The sequence below is a fragment of the Rhinatrema bivittatum genome, chromosome 3 (genome assembly GCF_901001135.1).
Source record: "Rhinatrema bivittatum chromosome 3, aRhiBiv1.1, whole genome shotgun sequence".
NCBI lineage: Eukaryota > Metazoa > Chordata > Amphibia > Gymnophiona > Rhinatrematidae > Rhinatrema > Rhinatrema bivittatum.
This window is the reverse complement of record NC_042617.1, coordinates 160,092,847-160,109,373: the sequence shown is the minus strand read 5'-3', so window position 1 is coordinate 160,109,373 and position 16,527 is coordinate 160,092,847. Positions and strand designations below refer to the sequence as shown.

The following is a 16,527-nucleotide window of genomic DNA, read 5'->3' as shown; positions in this document are numbered from 1 at the left end:
GGTCCTATTCATTCAGCCAGGGTGCAGCCTGAATAGTGATAGTATATTAGGAGCACAACAGAGGCACATCTTTGGTGGTGCATCAGACTCCTGGGATTTGTCCTCCAGAATCTCTGCTCTCCTGGTCTTGATCCTGTGCTACATTCAGCTCTTTATTATGCTCTATTCTTCCTCTACAGTCCTGCATCTCTCCTCTATTCCTGAGCCTATCTCAGTGTTTAGAGCTGCATGCTGAAATACCTCCCAAGCTAGGTCTGGTTTATCCAGCCTTGGTCAACCTTCATCTAGCCCTCCAGTTTCTTCAGATACACTTTTTCTAACAAACCATTCACTAGCAACCAGATGTACCATGACACCTTTTATGTGTGCCAACTTCTACCCTGGCTGATGAAGGGCGGGTTGGCAAAACTGATTTTAAGCAGAACAAGGACTACCTGGCAGTGCCTACAAGTACAAATGCATTGGACATCCATAATCAAGTTGTTAATGGTGAGGAAATTCAGGCGATCAAGAATGCAAGGCACGGCCTAGTGCATGGATGGACCAGGAAACATTTTTGTATTGGTTTCACCATGTCTTTATACCTACATTAAAAGCACAACAGAAGAAACTGAAAAAGCCGGAAAATACAAGTAGTGTTCTGATCTTAAATAACTGTTGGGTTCACCCTGCTGAATCAGAGTTAGTGTCTGGAAATATTGTTACAATCTTCCTTCCTGCAAAGTTCACCTCACTCATGCAGCCAGTGGATCAGAGAATTATAGTAAATATGAAATCCATCTTCTAAAGGGATTTTATGAGGAAGTCAAATCAACTACAAAGGCACTCTTCTAGAATTCACTATCAAGGATGTAGTTTTCAATGTGGCATATGCCTGGTCATCTTTAAGAAGTAAAACTTTACAGGTACTTTTTCCAACTAAATCACCACCTGTAGTTTTGAAAATAGAAAGCTGTGTATTAACAGCAATCCCTGTCCTAACCTCACCCAGAGCCATAGCTAGGCAATTTTGCACCTTTGCCCAAATCAAAACGTACACCTCCTCTGCCCTCCCTTCCCTAAACTGCCAACACCACCCCCTCCCCCAACCAACACCATAAGGATTCCCCCTTCCATTCCTCCAGCCACCACCAACATCCCCCTCTCCTCCACCCACCCACCCTGCCCTGTGCCCCTCCCTCTATAACCGTCCCCCCCTCAAGCATATGATCCTTGTCTCCCAGAGCCCCCCCAAATACAGGTAGGGAAACAGAGTGATAAGGCGGTGGCTAGAGCCAGCAAGTTGCTGGGATTCATAAGGTGAAGCACAACCAGCAGAAAAAGCAGTAACCATGCCACTGTCTAAGTCACTAGTGAGAGCTCTCCTAGAATATTGTGTCCAGCATATATCTAGCAAACTTGGCATACCAAAAACAGCGCTGACTCCTAGAATTGAACAGCAACAACCCTACCTATGGAAAAGGCAGCTCTGCAATATTAAACTTGGCCCTAGAACACCAATACACGTCCTCTGGGGAAAACACAACAAGCTGTATTGCAGTAGATCCTTTCACAGTAACCACACGTTAGCAGACTCCCTCACCGCGGTCATATGCGCAGAACAGACTCCCTAAGCAAATTTCAGATGTTCAAATTAAGAACTATAATGGGAACCCCAAGAAGCAGGATGGGCAATGCTGGAGAAATAGAAATAGATTTTCTCCTGTATTGAGCAAGCACAAAAATAAAGAGATGCACATTCCCAAAGCTGACTTATTCCAGTCTCTAAAGTGAAAATGAAATGCTTTATCTACCTTTGTGGTCTGGTCATTTTATTTTTCTAACCAGGTTAGTCCCAGTCTTTTTTTTTCTTCTTTCCTTTTGTTATACCCCTCTAATTCTTTTTCCAGGATCTATTTTCTGTTTCTTCCAACTCCCTGACTTCCTCACTTCTTCCTCCTACATCTGTCTGACATTGAGCGTTCAATTCTCATCTAATTTTGCTCCATTTCTTTCTTGTCTGCCTCTTTATCTCTTCCTCTCCACTGATAGATTTCCTTCCTCTCTTTGACCCTTCAGTCTCCCCTCCATTACCTCCTCTTATCTCACCACCTCCTCCTCCTCATTGGCTTGCTTAATTGCCAATCTCTCACCAGCATGTCTTTTCCCTCTCCCTCCCTCCTTCCAGCATATTTCCTCTTCTTTCCCTCCCAGGATCTCTCCCCCCTTCTCTCTTCCCCTGCAGCATCCCTCCTCTCAAAATCTGTTCTTCTCCCAGCTTCTCCACCATATCATATCTTCCATCTTCTCAACTTTCCCAACATTTATGTCCTCTTCACACACCCATTCCAATTTCCAGCATGTCACTCCTTTCTCTTACCCCCACTTCCATCCAACCCTTCCCAGCATCTCTCCTCCACCCTCCCCCTATTCCCATCATTTACCATCACCTCTCTTCTACTCCCTCCCCCAACACTTCCCACCACTTCTCTCCCTTCCTACCATTTCCCACCTCTACACACTTCCACATCCCTCTACTCAGCATTCCTTCTGGGCCTGGGTCCTCTTCCATCACCTGACTGATCTAGCACTCCTCTGTGTAGGGTGGGAGGGGATTCTGGATTGGTCTTCTGCTTTCCTGTGGCCCAGAATGCCTTTGCTTCCTCTCTCCTGCTGGTATTTAAACAATTGCAAACTTCTCCAAGTCTTATTGCGGCATGAGCTGCACCAGAAGAACATAAGAATATAGGAAATTGCTATACTGGGTCAGAACAAGGGTCCATCAAGCCCAACATCCTGTCTCCAACAGTGGCCTATCCAGGCTACAAGTACCTGGCAAGTACCCAAACACTGATGCCAGTAATAGCAGTGGCTATCCTCTAAGACAACTTGATTAATAGCAGTTAATGGACTTCTCCATGAACTTATCCAAACCTTTTTTAAACCCAGCTACACTAACTGCACTAACCACATCCTCTGGCAACAAATTCCAAAGCTTAATTGTGCATTGAGTGAAAAAGGATTTTCTCAGATTAGTTTTAAACGTGCTACTTGCTAACATCATGGAGTGCCCCCTTGTCCTTCTATTATCTGAAAGAGTAAATAACCAATTCATATTTACCCATTCTAGACCTTTCATGATTTTAAAGACCTCTATCATCCTTCCTCAGCCGCCTCTTCTCCAAGCTGGACAGCCCTAACCTCTTTAGCCTTTCCTCATAGGGGATCTGTTCCATCCCCTTTATCATTTTGGTCTCCCTTCTCTGTACCTTCTCCATCACAACTATATATTTTTTGAGATGCAGTGACCAGAATGGTACATAGTACTCAAGGTGCGGTCTCACCATGGAACGATACAGAGGCATTATGACATTTTCTGCTTTATTCACCATTCCCTTCCTAATAATTCCTAACATTTTGTTTGCTTTTTTGACTTCTGCAGCACATTGAACTGACGATTTCAATGATGCCTAGATCTTTTTCCTGGGTGTTAGCTCCTAATATGGAACCTAACATTGTATAACTACAGCATGGACTCTTTTTCCCTATATGCATCATCTTGCACTTGTCCACATTGTGTGAGCAATAATCCCATATTCTGGCTGTTTTGTTACGCTTAAAGCTATAATATCTGGCTTATGTGTGTTTTTATATTCTTTCATTTTATTTTATTTTGATTTATTGGGGGGTTTTTTATCTTATTTTATTTTTATTTCTCAAGTTTGTCTATATTTTTACCATATTAGTTAAAATTTTTGAATTTTATTTTGAATTTAATTTTATTATGTAGCAAATTTGTTTTATTGTGATCAATTTTTTAAATTTGTTTTATTGTAATATTATATATTTTCTCTCCCTTTTCTTCTCTCCTCCCAGTTCTATTACCTTGTTATTTGTAACTGCTTCCTTCTACACTAATAGGTTATTGAATTGTTCACTGTACACCCCTGTTATATGTAAACCGGCATGATGTGTTTGCAACATGAATGCCGGTATATAAAAATTTTAAATAAATAAATAAATATAGGTTTTTCTATATAATTGAATGTACACTGTTGAGACTGCTTCAGATTGACGGTATATAAAACAAACAAATAAATAAATTAAATTTCATCTGCCATTTGGATGCCCAGTCTTCCAGTCTCGCAAGGTCCTCCTGCAATTTCTCATAATCCACTTGTGATTTAACTACTCTGAATAATTTTGTATCATCTGCAAATTTGATTACCTTACTCATCATATTTCCGGTCCAGGTACAGATCCCTGAGGCACTCCACTCTTTATACTTTTTCACTGAAAAAATTGACCATTTAATCTTACTCTGTTTCCTGTCTTTCAACCAGTTTGTAATCCACAAAAGGTCACTGCCTCCTATCCCATGACTTTTTAGTTTCCTTAGAAGCCTCTCATGAGGGACTTTGTTAAATGCCTTCTGAAAATCCAAATACACTACATCTACTGGCTTACCTTTATCCACATGTCTATTAACCCCTTCAAAAAAATGAAGCCGATTTGTGAGGCAAGACTTCCATGCTGTGTTCCATTAAACTATGTCTTTCAATATGCTCTGTGATTTTGATCTTTAGAATAGTTTCCACTATTTTTCCTGGCACTGAAGTCAGGCTCACTGGTCTATAGTTTTCTGGATTTCCCCTGGAGCCTTTTCTAAATATTGGGGTTACATTGGACCACCCTCCAGTCTTCAGGAACAATGGATGATTTTAATGATAGCTTACGAATTTTAACTAATAGATCTGAAATTTCATTTTTTTAGTTCTTTCAGAACCCTGGGGTGCCTATCATCTGGTCCAGGTGATTTGCTACTCTTTAGCTTGTCAATGTGGCCTACCACATCTTCCAGGTTCACAGTAATTTGGTTCAGTTCATCTGAATCACCCTTGAAAACCATCTCTTGAACCGGCATCTCCCCAACATCCTCATTAGTAAACACAGAAGCAAAGAATTAATTTAGTCTTTCTGCAATGGCCTTATCTTCCCTAATAGCCCCTTTAATCCCTCAGTCATCTAACGGTCCAACCGACTCCCTCACAGATTTCTTGCTTTAGATATATTTTAAAAAGTTTATATTATGAGTTTTTGCCTCTACTGCCAACTTCATTTCAAATTCTCTCTTAGCTTGCCTTATCATTGTTTTACACTTAACTTGACAATGCTTATGCATGCATTCTGCTTCCATGCACTGTAGTGGCCCCGCCCCTTCCTGGTGGGAGGCGGGGCATGGAATGAGGCTGGGCACAGATTCTCTGCCATCCTACAGCACCTTCATCGCTTCATTCTGGTGAAGTTCCTACCGCGGTAAGACTCGGGCCAGCTTGCAATTTTTTTAATTAAACATCTACTGGCAGCAGAGAGGGGGTTGTAGCACCCTTAGCTCCTGTGCTGCAGCCAGTGCCCTTCCAGCAGTAGTGCTTATGGCCATGGCTATATTTGATAGACTACCTTTGGCACTGACCCCACCCAGGGAATACCTCCCCTAATTGTGGGTAAAAGTAGGCATGTTGTAGAACAACTTATGTACTTTTACATAAAGGGCAAGGAATTTTCAAACAGTGACACCGAGAAACAGCTTTGGAACATTTCCCTCATGATGATTTAAATCTTGGAAACATGATCTCAGTTTGGTAAAAGGAGAGGCTTCATTTTACTTAATTTCGCTTGATATCTTTTTCACTTGTTAACATTTTTTTCTTTTTAAGACACTGATGAATGTCAAGATCCAAATAGCTGCATTGATGGCCAATGTATCAACACAGATGGGTCTTACAATTGTTTCTGCACTCACCCCATGGTTCTGGATGCCTCAGGAAAAAGATGTATTAAACCTTCAGAATCAAGTGGTATGTTTCATTGTACTTGATGTATACGCAAGCCAGAATCTGGCAGAATCTAAACGGTTAACAATTTTAGCTTCATAATTAGCACGTCTCACTCTTTAGAACTCATGGGTGCTGTCAAACCATGGTATAAAGTCAGTCAAATGCATTTTTTATTCACTGAAATAGCTCTCTAGAATCAGTATCTCATAATGAATCCCCTCTAGAATTTTAAATTATAGTTTCTTTTAAGTGGAATCATATTTTTATCCAGATGGCTGAGTATACATGATATCTAACTATCCAGTCTTGAAATGTATATGAAAATGTATTTTTATTTATTTTTTCTTTACAAATTTGTGCCCACCTTTCTGCTAAAACTAACATAGCAACATAGAAATGACTTCAGAAAAAGACTAAACGGCCCATCCAGTCTGCCCAGCAAGCTCCCACTTATTTTCCCATACTTATCTGTTTCACTGACCACCAAGGTGTCAGGCCCTTGTTAGTAACTGTTTGATTCGAATTTCCTGCCACCCCCCCCCCCCTGCCATTGATGCAGAGAGTAATGTTGGAGTTGCATCAAAAGTGAAGCATAAAGCCTAATGGATAAGGGTAGTAACCCGCACATCAAGCAAGTTACCACGATGCTCGTTTACCCAGACTTCACAGATCAATGCCTTGTTGGATGTGTTCTGAATGTAAATCCTTTTTTCCACATTTCCCCCTGCCGTTGAAGAAGAGAGCAATGCTGTATATGCATTCAAAGTGAAGTATCAGGCTTAATTGGTTTAGGGTAGTAACCACCGCAATAAGCAAGCTACCCTCACGCTTATTTGTTTACCCAGGCTGTGTAGTTCAGTCCTTGTTGGTTGTTGTCTGAATGCAAATCCTCTTTTCCACATTTCCCCTTGCCGTTGAAGCAGAGAGCCATGTTGGAGTTGCATTAACCTTGTGAAGGCTTATTGAGTAAGGGTAGTAATCACCAGTTAGTAGTCACCATTCCAGCAAGCCACTTCCATGGCTCTTCTCTTTATTCCCATCCTCTAGCTTTTATGGATCCATTGGGCTGGATTTTATAAAGGTTACGCACATAACCGGTCCTGTGCGCGCTGGGCCTATTTTAAAAAGGCCCGGCGATGTGCGCAAAGCCCCGGGCTGTGTGTAAGTCCTGGGGCTTTACAAAAGGGGCGGTCTGGGGGCGGGGTGGGAGCAGGGCCAGAGGCCTCCGACAGAGCAGCCATTGCTGCTCTGTCGGAGGATTGCCTGCCCAGAGGCAGGCACAAAAGGTAAGACAAGTCAGGGGAGGGTTAGAGTAGGGCTAGGGGGGGAAGGTTAGGGGAAGGGGTGGGAAGGTTAGGTTAAGGGGAAGGGAAGTTCCCTTCCAGGCCGCTCTGATTTCGGAGTGGCCTGGGAGGGAAAGGAGGGAAGGCAGCGTGGCTCAGCGTGCGCATGGTGCACAATTGTGCACCCCCTTGTGCACGCCGACCCCGGATTTTATAACATGCACTTGCATGTTATAAAATTGGGTGTACATGTGCGCGCGCCAGGTAGTGCGTGCTTCTTTTAAAATCTACCCCACAGTGTTTATCCCATGCCCCTTTGAAATCCTTCACAGTTTTAGTCTTCACCACTTCCTCTGGAAGGGCATTCCAGGCCACCACCCTTTTCGTGAAGAAATGTTTCCCGACATTGGTTCTGAGTCTTCCTCCCTGGAGTTTCAAATCGTGACCCCTAGTTCTACTGATTTTTTTCCAACGGAAAAGATTTGTTCTTGATCATGGATCATTAAAACCTTTCAAGTACCAAAGAGGGATACAATAATCAAAATATCTAGTTAAATAAGTTAGTTTTCTGAACTAATTCTTGAGTGAGCCGCATCCAGTCCTTAATTCTCCAACCTGTAGCCCCATATGTCATCCAATTGTACCTCTTGTACTATCCCTTCACCTGGAAGGGCCCATATTAGACCTATGGTCACAGCCCTTGATTTCCTGTGGCAAATTTTTCAATATTCTGCAGCAATTATATGGCAGATCTGCATAATTTTTAATAAAGATTCACACCCTTCCTATGCAAAAAGTTCAATTTTTGTTAAAATAAACTTTCACATTGTTTTTAAGCAATGTTTAAACTATACACAAATTCAAAATGTACCAAGTACTTAAATCAACTATTTTTTTAGGTCAAGACATGCAAGTTAAAAACTTCTAACTGTGAAATGTTAATTTTGTTTAGAATTGAAATACAGTGCAACAATCCTTTTTAGATTTTCTTTAGTACATCTTTGTCTTATACTGAAAATGCCCTCAGCATCAGCAGTTTGCCATGTTAACTACACAGTAAGAGGCATGAGGATATACTGGACTCGTGACAAATGCAAAAAAGGGGTTGAATTAGCACACGTTTAGTGCTTATCATTGCCAGGCAACAGATCTGGCTTCTGTCGCTTACTTTTCTGTTGCTTATGGCAACTGGGGTACTAATATTCAACCACTGACTTTTAATCTTAATGATGTTTTTAGTGATTGCTTATTTAATATTTGGATTTTATGGTTGTTTTAATTGTAAACTACTTAGACATACTGATAGACTTGATAATATACTGATAGGCAGTATAAAAATCGACAAATAAATAATGCCAGTCGACAAGGCTTCTTTAATTGAAATTAATGCCAGCTTGGGAGCTAGCAGTTGCAGACTTTCAAAACACAGCCAGCTGGTGAATGTTTGGCTGGTGAATGTTTGTATAAAAATGTCCATGTAGAAGAATGTCATCATTCCATACAGGAATTATTTAAAAAAAAAATCTTTGGTTTGATTTAAAGAATCTTTGAGAGTGCTATGTCCAATCTCATTCCATCAGGACAGGAGAAGAGGAGGGAGGGGGGCTGGATTGGAGACCCCAGAGTGGTACTTCTCTCTTTTGCTCTATATGCTCTAGTCTCAACTTCATCCTCCTCCCCTACTATTCCCTGCAGGCTGCTTACAAGCGGGCTGATGCAGTAAAATCACGGGAGAGCCGGCGAGCGCACAGGCCACTCTCCTGTGCGCGTGATACAATATTTTAATTTATTAAAATTAGGGCCGGCGGTAAAAAGAGGCGCTAGGGACACTAGTGCATCCCTTGCGCCTCTTTTTTGACAGGAGCGGCGGCTGTCAGCAGGTTTGACCTACGACGCTCAATTTTGCCGGCGTTGGTTCTCGAGCCCGCTGATAGCCACAGGTTCGGAAACCGGACGCCGGCAAAATTGAGCACCCGGTTTTTGAGCCGCAAGCTGATTTCAAATTTTTTTTTTTCTATTTTTTTTTTACCCTTCGGGACCTCAGACTTAATATCGCCATGATATTAAGTTGGAGGGTGCACAGAAAAGCAGTTTTTATTGCTTTTCTGTGCACTTTCCCGGTGCCGGAGAAATTAGCGCCTACCTTTGGGTAGGTGCTAATTTCTGAAAGTAAAATGTGTGGCTTGGCTGCACATTTTACTTTCTGTATCGCGCGGGAATGCCTAATAGGGCCATCAACATGCATTTGCATGTTGCGGGCGCTATTAGGTTCGGTGGGGTTGGACGCGCGTTTTGGACGTGCTATTACCCCTTACCCATTCGCGGGTTAACAGTGCGCTTTGCCGGAGCGCACTGTACTGTATCGGCCTGAAGGAGTGGGGCTGGAACTGGAGCAGAGAGATAGCTGAGACTTAAAGCAGGCACCTTGTGGCTTTCTTCAGATTATTAAATTAGGAGGTGCGGCAGATTCGGGGAGAAAATTATGCAATAAGCTAATTATGTGGTTTGTCCCGCACCACAGAATTGCAGGAGCCTAGGGTGTATTGGCTATAGTAAAGTTCTAATACCAATGCAGTGAAGTTTGGGGGAAAGGCTACTCAAAAGCTGGGGTTTGTCACTTACAACTTACCGTAGTTTTGTTCCTAATGATTTCTTCCTCCTTCTTTTCCACACTGCATCTTTATCTAGGTCAAGGTTTTCTAAACTCAGTCCTTCATGTCCTCAACCAGATCTGATTTCCAGGATATTCACAATATATATATATATTTTTATTTTTTTTTTCCAGACATGTCATATGGGCCTTAGAGTAGAGATAAAGAAAACCCTGGTTGAGATCATCCTGAAATCCTGTAATTGCTTCTTATGCCAGTAAAATTATGCTCTATGAGATGCCCCCACTCAAGGTTAAGAGTCTTATTGTTGGGATGCTCCTATAATACATATTCAGTTTGGTTGCTGTTGCAGAGTGTCACACAAGGGACTAAATGATAGAACGACAAAACAGCTGTTGTTTCTCCTACTGCCCCTTTCCACCGCTATGGAACAAAACATGGTTTGGTGAAGTAGGTGGGCACCTTTGAAGTGGTATGCTCCTTGTCAGAGTTTGTACTCCTCTCAGGGGTTCTGTTGATAGAACCCACAATTAAAGAATTTCACTTGATAATGACCGAGCAATTATTTTTTAGGAAGTTAGTCAAGACAGCCTATTTTAGTAAGACTTAAGAGGATTAGAGCCATGGTAAGCTGGCTAGTTTCTCTTGAAGTGATGAGTAGATCAGTGGAAGTGTGAGGCTGTTAGTTGGACTAGGTAGGGGGTGGTGGGATATGTTGTCAGGAAGGGGTTGGATGATGGGGGCTTTTTGGAATAGCATTTCTGTTGGGGGTTGGTAAGATTTGAGGGATGTTTTTAGCATAGAAGTTAGATAAGGGGTGGTTATAGTTGTGTAAAGTATGCATGTTCAGTGATTTCAGTCAGTTTGTGAACGAGTAATGTGTTTGTAAGTATGTTGAGTGTTGTATATTTGGTTTTAGAAATGTAGAATTTAAACTTTTGCAATTTTATTATGTTGAGACTGTAACTTGCCTGTGTATTTATTTAAGAGCATTTTTAACTGCTTTCCAAATCCAAAAGTAGTTCATCCAAGGCAATGTACACATTAAAATCTCTTCATCAACAATTCAAATAAACATTAGACTTACAAACTAAAAATATAAACATAAAAAAGCAGAGGCATACCAGTCATCTTATAAAAAGGCAAAAATCCTTCTGTAACCAATCATGATGGAAAAAGTCAAGTTTTTATCCTCTTCTGGAACCTTTGATAATTCATTCAGCCCGCATTGATCAAAGTCTTTCTCACAGACTCAGTATGAGAAAAAAAATCACAATGAATCCTCATCTTTAGCTAATAACAATATAATAAAGCAATGGATTAAAGACATTTAAAAAATGGGGCCAAATAGGACTTTTTCGGGCAGCTGTGAGACTGCAGTAGCTAAAGGTGCTGTCAGACTGGTTAAACATCTGGCGTACTAGCTCCAAGCTAGTTCTTTGATTGATAGAGTAGTGCAAGAACTGATTAGTCTGCCAAGTTAGTCTGATGAAAAGAGCAGTATTAGGATCACAAAATAAATCTGTTTTTCAATTAAACAAATTTAGACTGTAAGAAAACATCACAGAAGAGCATCAGAAGAGCTTTAAAAGATAGTTTTAAACAGTGATAAACTGTATTCTGCCTCAAACTTAATCTTCATAAATTAATTTTTTTATAGTTTACCAATAGAACTGAAATTTATTCATCATGTAACACAATAAAAATCTTCCTTTGATACTGTCGCCAGCATTTTTTTTTAAATAATCCAAGCTGATGAGAATCAATAGTATTTTTTTATATATAACTTAGTTTAGTTAAAAAAAAAAGTCTAATTTTTTTTACATAAAAAACATAAATTGGGGTTTTAACAATGAGTGGTCCTCACAAAATTTAGCCCAGGAGCAGGGAGAAATATTCAAAACTCTGGTTTTGTCCAGTTAACTCCAAAATATAGCTAGACAAGCCCTTTGAATTTTGACCTCATTTTTTTTTTATTCTTAAACTATGAGCTGTTTTAGCCAACAGCTAGAATTAGAATTGACTATTAACAACTGCAGTAAATTGGGCCAGAAATAAGCATTTTTATAATCTGTAGCTAGTTTTTGCTGCTGCTTCAGAGTTCAACCAACAGCATCATTATTTATTTTTTAGTTATTTAAAAGTTCCAAACCACTTTCCTGAATTCAAAAAATCATCCAAGGTGGTGAACAAGTATTAAAAACATACATAGACAGCACATATATAAAACAAAATGAATTAGAATTCACAAATACAAGAAAACACTAGTTTGATCCCAACATAGTCGCCATCTACCCACCTAAAAATTTGCTCTATCTACAATGTTGAGATACCTATACACAGGAGTCGAAGACCACCAGCCTTCTCAATTATACCTCTTCTTAGCAATGGGAAAAAGCCATGTTTTGACCTTCTTGTAGAACAATAGACAATTCAACTCCTATCTAATCTTAAGAGGAAGACAATTCCACAATGTAGGGGCTATTATAGAAAATGCCCTTGACCTAATTTGTATATCTCACACTTCTTTAAAGGAGGAATTTGAAGCAGAGACCCTTGACTGGACTGCAGACAACAATGGCAGTACCTACCAATTCAGTTTATTAAGTAAATAAAGAGAACATTTACCCCTCATGACCCAAAATGTCAGAGCCAAGATCTTAAACTGCAGTAATTGGGAGGCAATGAAGAGAATTATGTATCCTTGCCAAAGAATTTTGTCAAGCATAAGCTAAGATAGACCTTGCCTCCACATTCTGGATTACCTGAAGCCTATCGGTCAACACATTAGCTATTACAGTAGTTCAGATGAGAAGCCACCAACTAGTGGATCACTGATATAAAAGAATTCATATCCAAAAAAGGATGCAATTTGTTAATTAGCTGCAACTATAGGAAAGCAGTCCAAACCACTGTAGCAATATGTGCCTCCACACTGAGCTTGGAATCCAAATGAACCCCTAGATTCTTTACCATGTCAGTAGACATAATATTATTCAACTCGGTAGTAAGAGATAATGGAACTGCATCTGGCATGCCCAGTTTTAAGAATCTCTGTCTTAGTGGAATTTAAGCCCAATTTACTCTGCTCTAGCCAGTCAACAATGATAAATAAATTACCACTAAGTTGAGAAAATGCTTGAATTTCTGCATGCTGATATCATCAGCATGTAGATAACCTTGCAGCTCTAACGAATGGAACATCATCTCTAAAATCTTCATTAAGATATTAAGAAGGAAAATGGTCAAAATGGGAGATACCACAGCTATCAGACAGGCCTCCTTGAGAACTACCCAGCCTCTTTCTCCTCTCAAAAAAAAATGTTAATGGGATAGTAACAGTTTTCTCCATGATTGTAGCCAGAAATGGAATATTGGCGACTGGTCTGTAATTATCCCAAATAGAGGCATCTAGCTCAGGCTTTTTCAATATCTGGGATTCTTCTATACTATGCAACTGTAAAGAGATACAACACTTACCAAATAACTATTTACCATCCAGACTGAAAATCTGGACGGACAAGGAACCAACATACAATGGATTGCTATTATCTTATTTAAAATCTGCCTATACTCTGCCAGATTTAACAATCAAAAAGGCATCTGTCCCTTGCAATTCTGAGTCATCAGCAGATTCAGCCATTTGAGTCAGCCAGATGTTCATTGGTCTCCCCACCCTTTTCAATTCTAACTCAGAGTGCAACTTATCAATTTTCCCTGATAAATGGGCAGCAAAGGTATCACTATCTAATATAGTACAGCCAAAGTCTTAGATGTTTTTGCCACTCTGTTCCCTAGTAATCTCTTCAGTGTATAAACAATTTATTAAAGTTAGAGCTACCAGAGGCAACAGAATGTGCTAAAAATGCTGTCTTAGCTTTTACCATGGCAGCATAATACCAGTTAGCCATACCACACCAGTCTCTCTTATCATGAGGGTCAGGACATTTTACCCATACTGTCTCTAATCTCACCTCCCTCTTATGATAATGCAGCTCTTCAAAGAATCAAGGAGTATGTCCTTTCAGGCAGAGGCTTCCAAGGAATTATTTCAGCAAGAACCTTGACAAGTCCCTTCAATGCAGCCTATCCATGCAGGACTCCATGGGACCCTCAGCACACCTCTGTATCAGTTCCTTCCATCCCTTCACTGAATTGAATAACATCAGTATTCCCTCTCATTCTTCTACAGATTCCTTTTAACTTTTCCCTACTCCCATAATCTTTAGGAACAGAGAAGAAAAAGGAAAGAATATGATGATTAGTCCAAGGGGCAACCTGGGAACCCCTTAATTTCAGCCCACAATTTGTTTAATAGTCCAGATCCAAACACCACGACCCCAGCACGTGTAGGGACATTTACTATTGATGCAAATCAACATCAGCTAAGGATACCAGGAAATTCTGAGCAACCAAAATAGTCTGATCATCAGCATGGAGATTAAAATCCCCAGCCACTATCAGGTAAGGTGTTTTCAGTGCAATACCAACAATACACTCACTTAGCACATTATTCCCATCCTGTACCATGCTGGCTGCATGACAGCCTGCCACCAAGCCAATCTCATAAGAAAAGACAGAATTGATGGAATAGGCACTTGCAATCCTCTGGGTAATCAAAGGTGGCTTTTGACATCCCCATTCTTCCCTAAAATTTACAGCAACCCTCTTCCTCTCTCCTGCATTTGTAACTGAAAAATAATATGATGCCCTGGGATTGAGGCAAAGTTCAGACACTGCTACCTTCCTCCACTAGAAATTAGGTGTCTGTAATCACTGCTAAATCCATTATTTGATCCAAAACCAAATTGTAATTAAGCTTTAATTATTCACTGAACGAACATTCATGAGTTATCATAACAGATTTCTCAGCTTGGAATCTTTAACAGTCAGAGATCTGTGTACCAATATTAAGACCATTCCCATATTCTATGGATATTTACTTCTTCTCCAGGCATAGTTGGGTAATTGCCAGGTTCTTGTGGCCTGGTTTGGCCTCTGTTGGAAACAGGATGCTGGGCTTGATGGACCCTTGGTCTGACTCAGCATGGCAATTTCTTATGTTCTTATGTTCACCATTGCCCTAGATACAAAGGGGTAGATTTAAAAAAACTACGCCCGCGCGTACTTTTGTTCACGCGACCGGCGCACTTTTAATTCCGGACAAATGCTGACAAGGCTCAGTAAAGGGCATCTGTGCTTTATATGAGCCTCAAGTTGCGTTTCTGGTGCTAAAGTAGGGTAGCTCACTGATGTAGCAGAATGGAATCTCTGGAGCGTCAGGGTCGGGTGTAAAAGCTTGCTTGCATGTTTGATGACATATGTACCTATTCCATTATCAAATATATAAATGTGCATGAACTACATCCTGGAATGCACTCAAAATGCCTTCTTTCTCCGCACCTGCTTTTCCACATGGTGGCAACCATGCGCTTGTACTCCTGCTTTTCTGAAAATTTGTTTTCCATGCACAAAGGCTATTTATTTTCTTATTAACTCCCACTTAAACTACTGCAACTTGCTGTTTGCTGTTCTCCTGCTGAGCCATCTTTCTCTCCTACTATCTATTCAAAAATCAGTTCCACGACTTATCTTTCTTCAAGGTTGCTATCGCCCCTTTTTTAGAATTGCTACATTGGCTTTCTGTCCGCTTCCATATACAGTTCAAGCTTCTTGTTCTTGCCGATTAAATGTATTCACTCTGCGGCCCCTCATTATCTATCCTCTCTCTCTACATCTTCCTTGTGAACTCCATTTTTTGGGCAAGTTGCTCTTACCTATGCCCTTCTTCTCCTCCGCCAACTTCCAACTCCGTCTTTTCCACCTTGCTGTGCTGTGTGCCTGGAATAGATTTCCTGATTCGATATCTCATGCTTCGTCTCTGGGCACATTTAAGTGTAGTTTAAAAACTCACCTTTTTATTGAAAGCCAGTAACAGTACAAATAGAAGGCACAATGCAAATATCTTTTAAATCCATCCAAGAGCAAGAATCTTATCAAACACAAATTTGCTGAATTGTTTTGTTTTTATAATTAATCCTCAAACCCCAGCATCCTCCATATAATCCTCCAAATGAAGGACATTTATAATTCAGCGAACAAGTATTATTGCATTTTACTTTATATAGAAAACATACGAAATCCAGACTCAGCCCACAGCCTAATCACAATCTCTGCTTTCAAGCTTTACTCTCTGCAAATCAATCGATAATCTCATCAAAATTCACTTCCTTTGCATATTCATGTTCAACTGAAAGTAAAGCCAAATTTGTCAATCTTGTCTGACTCATGGTTGAGCGTGAGAAATTTTTTATCAACTTCGATTTGGAAAAATGAACAGTCACACAGTCAAAAAGAATCTCAAACATGATAACATTCTTGGCAGAGATTCAAAAAAATCCCTTTTCCAAAAAACTCCATAAACTGCAATGTTGCTTTGTCTCTTAACACTGATTTTGGCATCAAAAATTTGAATCAGATTTGGGATATACTTTTTTTTTTTTGTTTTTGCAAAAAGCAGAGTGGCTAAATAACAACGAAGATTGACAGAACTTGATCCATTGCCTTAGACTAAATCTCCAATTCTTGATGAAAACAAGACATTCGAGCATAGCTCATTTTATTTCCTCTGGCAATGTGAGACCAACCTCCTTTGCCAGTTCTCCTGGCATACTTTTATGAAGCTTTATTCTCCCTCTTCTCTCCATGGAAATATCCATTTCCTCACAGTTTGTACTTGCATAATGAATGGCCCTCTACACAATTTCACTGTCCTGATCTTCAAGAAACAGTTTTAGAGCTTGGAGCTTCAGAGTG

At 40.3% G+C, this 16,527-nt stretch overlaps 1 protein-coding gene across 7 annotated transcripts in view; it reads left to right on the top strand.

Annotated features, from left to right (window-relative positions):
- LTBP1 (latent transforming growth factor beta binding protein 1) overlaps positions 1-16,527 on the top strand; it is a 737,653-nt gene that overhangs the window by 608,081 nt on the left and 113,045 nt on the right. For 5 of the 7 annotated variants that reach the window (XM_029593890.1, XM_029593889.1, XM_029593885.1 and 2 more), the window contains one exon: positions 5,697-5,837. The exons of the other annotated variants lie outside the window; for them this stretch is intronic. In XM_029593890.1, the coding sequence (XP_029449750.1) occupies positions 5,697-5,837 (141 nt within the window). The remainder of the gene's footprint in view (positions 1-5,696; positions 5,838-16,527) is intronic. 7 annotated transcript variants of the gene reach the window in all.